This window comes from Anser anser (genome assembly GCF_964211835.1).
Source record: "Anser anser genome assembly, chromosome: 28".
NCBI lineage: Eukaryota > Metazoa > Chordata > Aves > Anseriformes > Anatidae > Anser > Anser anser.
The window spans coordinates 3705428-3713229 of record NC_139749.1 but is presented as its reverse complement, the minus strand read 5'-3'; the positions used below and the strand labels follow the sequence as shown (position 1 = coordinate 3713229).

The following is a 7802-nucleotide window of genomic DNA, read 5'->3' as shown; positions in this document are numbered from 1 at the left end:
ATTGGGCTTTTGGACGGAGATGCCTAAATTCCAGCTAAGCTTCCGTTTAAGCGTCCACGTCCCGGGCCGGCCCTGGGGCGCTGACGTGGCTGCCGCCCTCCGCGCAGCATCGCCGCTTTGGCGAGCGACCAGCTCCGGGGCTCGCGGGCTGAGACCCAGGATGGGGCCCCCCGCACCTCAGGGTGCAGGCGCAGGCATCCCCTATTCAGGGGTGCCCTGAGGAGGCTGTTGGGTACCGAGCGGTGAGGTCTGGGGATGGAAGTTTGGTGCCGTGGCCACGTTAGGGGGTGGCACCAGGTCACTGCAGAGCGGCGGTACCTGGATAGCTGGTGAAGGGGGGTCCCCAGCTGCAGCAGGGGTTCTGTTCAAACAACGGGGTGGAAAGGAGCCATGGGAAAGTCCTTTAATGGGGGACGGGACGGACGGCGGCACCGCAGGGCTGGGCAAGGCTCCCCCAGCGCATCAGAGCAAGCATCTCCTTCGAACTCCGTCCGGCACACGCTGCTCGGGGAGAAACTCCTGCTCACGCCTCCTCGATATCCTTTCCAGCGCTGTAGCGAGGCAGATCCGTGTTTAATTTGGGCTTTCAGACCCCACAGCTGTGCCTGCCGTGACCCCATCGGCGCAGGGAGCCCCCCGGGGGGGGGCTGCACCTACCTGAAGCGCTGGTGGAACTGGATCACAGCTTGCTCCTGCTCCCGCGTCTCGATGGAGCCTGGCCGCAGCCTGCGGATCTCCCGGATGGCGTCGCCGCCGCTCAACTTCTGCGTCTTCACCAGGTAGCAGGCCAGCATGGTGCCCGTCCGGCCGTGCCCCAGCATACAGTGCACCGCCACCGCCTGGCCAGCGCACCCGTGAGGAGGGCCTCACCTCCCTCTTGGTGTCACCTCCTTCTTGGTGTCACCTCCACCTTGGTGTCACTCACCCTGGCATCACCACCCCATGCTGGTGTCACCTGCACAGCATCACCCCCTTGGCATCACCCCCCTCTTGGCATCACCCCCATCCTGGCATCACCTCCCTCTCGGCGTCACCTCCCTCCTACTGCCACCCCCCTGTGGCATCACCCCCTGCGTGTCACCCCCCGGGCCGTACCTCCCCGCGGCCGTTGGCCTCCTCCACCAGCTGCAGGAAGCTCTGGATCTGCCCGGGCGTCGGGGGGCTGAAGTCGGGCACGCGGATCCGGTGGAGCTGCACCGCCGGGCAGCAGCCGTGGTGGGGGGGCGGCCGCTCCGACAGCGACACCAGGTGCCGCACGCCCTGGCCCAGCAGGAACCGGTAATGGCCCGGCTCCCGCGGCATGGCCAGCCCCGCCAGCCGCCCCTGCGCCACCCACGAGAAGTTGGGGGGCTCCACCATCGCCTGCGGGGAGCGGCACCGTGGGCCGGCGCTGCCACGCGCCCTGGGGACGGGGCTGGGCCGGGGAACCCTGGTCAAAACCAGGGGACCTCTGGCCAGAACCCCCCAGCACCGCAGGGCCGGGACCCCCAGGTTATGCCCCCTAGGACCCCCCGGCCAGGACCCCCCAGCACCACAGGGCCGGGACCCCCAGGTTATGCCCCCTAGGACCCCCCAGCACCACAGGGCCGGGACCCCCAGGCTATGCCCCCTAGGACCCCCCAGCACCACAGGGCCGGGACCCCCAGGTTATGCCCCCTAGGGCCCCCCCAGACAGACCCCAAGATCCCAGGCCAGGCCCCCCAGGCCCCCGACCAGGCTCCCTAGGACCCCCCCACCCAGGGCCCCCAACACCCCTAGCCCAGGTCCCCCCAGGACCCCCGGCCGGGCCCCTCAGAGCCCCCTGGCCAGGCTCTCTGGGCCCCCCCAGCCCGGGCCCCCCCAGTCCCCTGCCAGCCCCCCCCAGCCCCCCAAAACCCTGCCCCCCCCCAAACCCGCGGGCCAAACTCCACCCCCCCCCCTCCCCCAAGCCCCCCAGGCCCCCGGGCCGGCTCCCCCCGAATCCCCCCAACCGGGCCCGGCCCCCCCAAGCCCCCCCTTCCTTGTCCCGGCCCCAACCGGCCCCGGGCCCCCGCCGCGCCCAGGCCCGCCCCCGCCGCATGGCCGCCCCCGAGCAGGCCGGGCCCTGCGGCCTGCTCCCGCCGGGGGCCCCGCATCGGCCCCGGCCCGGCCCCCTCCCGAACGGCCCCGGGAACCCCCCCCCCCGGGCCCCGCCGTACCGGGGGTGCCGCTCGGCGGCGGAGCGGGGTCCGGCAGCGCCTGCACTGAGCGGCGCAGGCACCGGGAGGCGGCGGCGGTGCCGAGCTCCGGGCCCCGGGGATGCAGCGGGGCTGAACCGAGCGGGGGGACCGGGACGCGGCGGGGGCCCGGGGCTGCAGTGCCCGGGGTCCCGGGGCTGCGTCCCCCGGGGGCACCGGGACACCGGGGCTGAAATCCCAGGACAGCGGCACACGAGGCTGCAGCCCCCAGGGCACCGGGACACCGGGGGTTCTCCGCAGCTGCTCCCCCCGGGGAGTACCGGGACACGGGGCTGCCCCCCCCCACGGGACATGGGGACACCGGGGCTGCCCCCCCGGGACACCAGGACACGGGGGCTTCATCCCCCCCGCCCCCCCAAGGGACACCAGGACGCCGGGGCTGCGCCGTTTCTGCATCCCCCGTGGTGCCGGGACGCTGGGGCTGCACCAACCGGGGGTACCCAGCAGCGGGGCTGCCCCCCGGTTGCCCCCTCCCGGTGTTTTGCCCCCACCCAGCTGCCATCTCCGTCCTCCCCCCCCCCTCTTTGTCCCCAACCCTGGTGGCCCCCGGTGGGTTGGGAAGCCCCAGCTCAGCCCTGCTTCGGCCTCACGGAGGGGACGTGTTGGGGTTGTCCCCAGGGTGGGACAAGGGGGGGCACCTCTCCGGCGGCCCCCCCAGGGATAAAATCCCCCGCCACTGCTGCTTTTCAGCCCCATTTCTTCATTTATTTGGTGCCGGGTGGTTACGGGGAGGGGGGTGGGGGGTTACACGGTGGGGATGGGGAGGGGGACGTGGGGACATGGGGACACGCGACCCCGGTGGCAATCACGGCTCACTCGGGGCACGGCAGGGCTGGCCCGGGCGTCATCCCTTGAGGTACACCTCGCCGTGGATCTTGTAGGGGAAGTTCCTCCAGCCGAAGATGGGGGCGGGCGAGGGGCTGTTGTACATGGCGGCCCTCACCTCGCCGGTGGTCAGCTCCCTGTCCCACATGTAGACGTCCGAGATCTCCCCCACGAAGGACTGACGGGCGTCAAAGCCGCCCCCGAAGACGTCCTGCTCCTGCCCCAGCGTGATCACGGCATCGGCGCCCACCACGTAGTCCTTCTGCAGCCCCTTGCGGGGCCACGGCGTCCCGTTGAGCCAGAAGCGCACGATGCTGCTGGGGGACTCCCAGCTGGCGCAGACGTGCTCGCTCTTCGAGAAGCTCTCGGGGACGCGGAAGGTGACGAACTTGCCCCCCACGTAGAAGCGGTACTCGGTGGGCTTGGGCTTGAAGAGGAGGATCTCGTTGTCCTGCACCTTGGTGGCGTAGGAGAAGAGGCTGTGGGGCCGCGTGAGGTCCGTGTAGGAGCGCAGGCACACGGTGAAGTTCAGCAGCGGCTGCTCCGGCTTCACCCGCACCAGCACGTAGGAGCCCTTGGTCTCCCGGGGAAACACGAACACTTGGTTTGCCAGGTCTGGGAGAGGCGATAAAGAGGTGGCTGCTCCTGGCGTGGGGAAGGCACCCGGCCAAATCTCCCCAGGGGAAACGGGGTCGTGAAGTGGCAGCAAGGAGGCCACCGCCGGACCCAAGGGTGGCTCCCACCGCCAGCCCCAGAGGTGGCCTCCACCACCAGACCTTGAGGTGGCCTCTGCCATCAGACCTCAGGGTGGCCTCCACCGCCGAGACCAGCCCCACGCGGGCTTCTGATGCAGGGCGACAGGGGCGCACGGTGACAGCTTGTCCCCAGCTGTCCCCTCGTTCCCCGGCCTACCGTCTATCCACAGGTCGTAGGTGGCCACAGCGGTGCCCAGGGGGCCGGTGGCCGTGCAGGTGTAGGTGCCCAGGTGGGACTCGTTGAAGGGCTTGAAGATGAGGACGTTGCTCTGGCCCTTCTGCAGGGGGTCGCGGCTCCCTTCCTTCTCCCACAGGAACTCCTTGACGCTGAGCTGGGTGTCACCCGGGTGTGGGGGGACACCCTGGGGGTGGCCGAGCTGTGGGGTGGGGGGGACGTGTGCCGGAGGGCGGGGGGGGGGGGGGGGGGCGCCTTACCTGGCGTCCCCAGTGACCTCGCAGGAGAGCATCAGCTGGTGGTACATGGTGGGTGCCGGCGGGTAAGGCTGGATCCAGGCGGTCATTTTTCCTGCAGCACCCAGACACGGGGACAGGGCTGGGTGGGGGGAGTCCCCAAGCCCCCTGCCACCCCCACGGGCAGCCCCGCGTCCCCCCGTGCCACCTCTTGCGGTGCCCAGCGTTGCATCCCCACTGCCTGCCCCCCGCTGCTCTGTGGTGCTGAGCCCCCCGCGGCCACCACCGCTCCATGCCCCCCTGCACCCCCCACCCCATCCCCAATCCCCGTGGGAGCCAGGGGGGCTCCTGGCGCAGCCCCTCCATCCCTACCTTCCAGGGCAGCGAGGCCGAAGAGCCCTGCAAGGACGAGGAGGCAGAGCCGCGGTGTCCCCATGTCCCCACGCACCCACCGAACCCAGCCACCGGCACCGCTGTGGGGGACAAGGGGGAACCGAGAGCCACCGTGCCGCGTCCCTGGGGGCCGAAACCCTTCCTGGACGGGGAGCACAGCGCTGTGGTGTGATGCCTGCCCCCAACCTTTGTCACCAAGTGCTTGGGGGCACTGACCGCCGCGGCTGCGGGGGTGTTTGCTGAACGCCTTTGGGGACTGGTTTGCTTCAGGGGCCGTGGCCCCGGCGGGCTGGCAGGGAGCCTGGGGACATGCGTGGGGACAGGGGACGTGGCCCTGGGGGCTTGCACCGAGCCCCACGTGCCCGTCCCAAATCATTCCTGCTATTCCAGGTGTGTGCCGGCCCTGTGGATCCATGCCTTGGGTTCAGCCCTTGGGTTACTGCTACAGCCCCCCGACATGTCCCGCAGCCCTAGGGAGCTGCCAAAAGCCCCCCCCCCCCCCCCCTTTAACCCCCCTCATCCCCAGGAATTTATTTCTGCTCACACCCAACCCGTCAGCCTCGCACGGAGAAGCTCTCACGTTGCTGCTGGTTTATTTTATTTATCTATATATACGGGAAGGGGACGACCTTGGGTGTCACCGGGGCAGCACAGGGGGGGCGTTGGGAAGGGAAGGGGCACCCCTGGGTGACTCTGCCAGGCTGGGGGTGTCCCCAGCTCCCCACGGCATCTGTCCCCCAGGCAGGGGCTGTGCCCCGCGGGTGGCACCTTGACATGCGGGCGGCTTGCAGTGGCAGCGATGGGGACAGCGAGGGGACAGCGGGGGCTGAGGTGGGCTCTCAGCGCCCCAGAGCCTCCCGGAGCCGCGGTTTCACCACCACGTCGCCCTTGGTTTCGTAGCTCAAGCTCCTCCAGGCCAGCAGGGCGGGCGGCAGGCGCAGGGACTGGTAGGCGGCTCGCATCTTGTCCGGGGACAGCCCCGCGTCCCACAGGTGGACGTCGGCCAGCTCGCCCGTGAAGGAGTTATAGACGTCGAAGCCGCCCCCGAAGGCGTCCTGCTCCTGCCCCAGCAGGATCACGGCCTCGGCGCCCACCGCGTAGCCCCGCTGCAGCCCCTTGCGGGGCCAGGGCTTCCCGTTGAGCCAGAATTCGGCGATGCCGGTGGCCGACTCCCAGCTGGCGCAGACGTGCTCCCAGTCCCCGCGGCCCTCGGGGACGCGGAAGGTGACGAACTTGCCCCCCACGTAGAAGCGGTACTCGGTGGGCTTGGGCTTGAAGAGGAGGATCTCGTTGTCCTGCGCCTTGGTGGCGTAGGAGAAGAGGCTGTGGGGCCGCGTGAGGTCCGTGTAGGAGCGCAGGCACACGGTGAAGTTCAGCAGCGGCTGCTCCAGCTTCGCCCGCAGCACCACGTAGGCATCGCTGGGGTCCGTCCGAAAGACGAACACCTTTCGGTAGAGGTCTGGGGGGGTGACAGAAGGGACGTGGTGGCCTCCCAGCCTACCCCCCTGGGAGATGTCCCCGCCGTGCCTTTGGTGCTCCAGCGTCCCCCAGCCCCACTGGCATAAAGCAGAGGGCTCCCAGAGGTGGCTGGGGGCATCGGATGGGGCTGAGCCACCGCGGTGTCCCCAGGGATGGGGATCTGGATGGGACCCCCTTGGCTGCCCCCCCCACCATGTTCCCACACCCCAGGGTTCCCCGCTCCCTGCTCTGCACCCCGGTGCCAGCCCTGGTCCCCCCGATGTCCCCCTACCTTCCTGGGCGGTGACACCGCTGAGGCCAGCAAGGACGGCGAGCCACAGCCGCAGCCTGCCCATGGTGCTGGGTGCGGCCGTCGGTGCTGGCGCCCACGGGTTTATCGGCTGCCGTGGGTGGGAGGGAAGCAGCATTCCCCAATCCCAGCAGCCGGGCACGGCCCGGAGGGGGTGATTTCACGCTGTCATGCGGCCGCGAGACCCTGCGTCACCGCCGGCACGGGGCTCCCCTGGAGCCGTGCCCTGGGCGCGTGCCCCGGTGCAGCTTAGGGCCACCGCAGCCCTGGGTAAAACCCCCAAATCTGAGCCCAAAGGCGCCCGTTGTCCCTCACCTGAAGCTCTTGGCCACGTCCCTGGGGTCTGCCGGCCCCATCCCTGCATTGAGGCCAAAGGGACAGAGCCTGGGACCGGAGCCGTGGGCAGCAGGTGGCAGAAGAAACCGCGGCAAACCCGAGAGGCCGAGGGTCCGCTGCAGCCTTCGTGTCCTCCGAGGGGCTGAGCATCCTCCCAGGGTGTCCGTGTGTCCTCCCAGGGTGTCCGTGTGTCCTCCTCTGAGGGTGGCTGAGGCTGGGGCTCAGTCTGATCGGGGAGCGGGAGGATTTCACTGCTGTGGGGATGGCCGGAGGGATGCACGAGCATCCAAACGCGTCCCCGACCACCCCGGGGCAGCCCGAGACACGGAGCCCGCTGGCTGAAGGCACTGGAGGAACCGGGGTGGCTGCGTGGGGGCAAATTGGGCTTGGCAATGAAGGTGCAGGGCTGGGTGCTGGTGGGGGAGGGAATCGGGTCCGGGTTTGGGGAGCGCAGTCCGTGCGTGGATGTGCTGGGGGGCAAAACCGGGCGGCACCCGGCTGCGGGCGCCCAACCCCTTTTTGGGCACGATGTCCCTTATTTTAACAGGGACACCCCCAGCTCCTCGGGGCTCAGCGTGCTGGGTGCTGGTCCCTGGGGGTGGCTGGGGCCCCCGTGCCCCTCCCTGCTCTCCCCCCCCCGCCCCGAGCTGCTCCAGCTCCTTGCCAGGCTCTTTGGCACCCCGCGCGCCTCGTGACCGCGGCCGTCCCTAATGGGAATGGATGAGCGCCGGCCAAATGCCTCCAGCGCCAGACATAAATCAGCCGGCTTCCTGCTAACAGCCCGGAGAGCGGCTCCAGCATCGTTAACGTCTCCCCCTAATTTGAAGGCACGAGGAGCGGCCGCTGCTCGCTTCCATCCCGCGGCCTGGCGGGCGCGCTGCGTGCCGCCCGGCCGGAGGTGATGGATGTCGCTGCAAAGCCGGCGCTCGCCAGGGCCGGGCATCCTCAGGAAACACTGCCTCATCCTGCTCAGTACCCCAGGGCCTCATCCTGGCCACCTCCGCGCCGAGCAGCTTTCACTGGAAGCTGACGGCGTGCGCAGCAGCGGGGGGTGAGGATGGGTGTGGAGTATGGGTTTTGGGGACCCCCCCCCCCCCC

General features: G+C 70.1%; 3 protein-coding genes across 5 annotated transcripts; all 3 read right to left on the bottom strand.

Moving 5' to 3' along the window:
* Positions 1–389: 389 nt before the first annotated feature.
* Positions 390–2517, bottom strand: DUSP23 (dual specificity phosphatase 23). Of its 3 annotated transcripts, none has more exons than XM_083813247.1 (5): positions 2178–2517; positions 1096–1414; positions 926–955; positions 658–839; positions 390–551 (listed from the first exon to the last, which is right to left on the bottom strand). In XM_083813247.1, the coding sequence occupies exons 1-5, from the start codon at positions 2507–2509 to the stop codon at positions 524–526; spliced, it is 891 nt and encodes a 296-aa protein (XP_083669373.1). In that variant the 5' UTR covers positions 2510–2517; the 3' UTR covers positions 390–523. The 3 variants fall into 3 exon arrangements, with proteins under 3 accessions (XP_083669373.1, XP_083669371.1, XP_083669372.1); XM_083813245.1 differs by having other exon boundaries at positions 1096–1362; XM_083813246.1 differs by lacking the exon at positions 926–955 and having other exon boundaries at positions 1096–1362; positions 2178–2500.
* Positions 2518–2899: 382 nt separating this feature from the next.
* LOC310887365 (serum amyloid P-component-like) lies at positions 2900–4800 on the bottom strand. The gene is made up of 4 exons (XM_083813244.1): positions 4580–4800; positions 4232–4322; positions 3954–4123; positions 2900–3656 (listed from the first exon to the last, which is right to left on the bottom strand). Exons 1-4 carry the CDS (start codon positions 4641–4643, stop codon positions 3061–3063), a joined length of 921 nt encoding a protein of 306 aa, XP_083669370.1. The 5' UTR covers positions 4644–4800; the 3' UTR covers positions 2900–3060.
* On the bottom strand, positions 4579–6751 carry LOC310887368 (serum amyloid P-component-like). The gene is made up of 2 exons (XM_083813249.1): positions 6351–6751; positions 4579–6059 (listed from the first exon to the last, which is right to left on the bottom strand). The coding sequence occupies exons 1-2, from the start codon at positions 6484–6486 to the stop codon at positions 5440–5442; spliced, it is 756 nt and encodes a 251-aa protein (XP_083669375.1). The 5' UTR covers positions 6487–6751; the 3' UTR covers positions 4579–5439.
* Between the last annotated feature and the right edge of the window lie 1051 nt (positions 6752–7802).

Excerpts from the sequence above, each read along its gene's own strand:
- LOC310887365 (XM_083813244.1), bottom strand. The coding sequence starts at position 4,643 with ATGGGGACACCGCGGCTCTGCCTCCTCGTCCTTGCAGGGCTCTTCGGC. Across the intron at positions 4,323-4,579 it reads CGGCCTCGCTGCCCTGGAAG|GAAAAATGACCGCCTGGATC; the intron begins GTAGGGATGGAG and ends TGGGTGCTGCAG. Across the intron at positions 4,124-4,231 it reads GAGGTCACTGGGGACGCCAG|CGTCAAGGAGTTCCTGTGGG; the intron begins GTAAGGCGCCCC and ends CACCCAGCTCAG.
- LOC310887368 (XM_083813249.1), bottom strand. The coding sequence starts at position 6,486 with ATGCTGCTTCCCTCCCACCCACGGCAGCCGATAAACCCGTGGGCGCCA. Across the intron at positions 6,060-6,350 it reads CGGTGTCACCGCCCAGGAAG|ACCTCTACCGAAAGGTGTTC; the intron begins GTAGGGGGACAT and ends TCACCCCCCCAG.
- DUSP23 (XM_083813247.1), bottom strand. The coding sequence starts at position 2,509 with ATGTCCCGTGGGGGGGGGCAGCCCCGTGTCCCGGTACTCCCCGGGGGG. Across the intron at positions 840-925 it reads CATGGGGTGGTGATGCCAGG|GCGGTGGCGGTGCACTGTAT; the intron begins GTGAGTGACACC and ends TGCGCTGGCCAG. Across the intron at positions 552-657 it reads CAGTTCCACCAGCGCTTCAG|CGCTGGAAAGGATATCGAGG; the intron begins GTAGGTGCAGCC and ends GCCTCGCTACAG.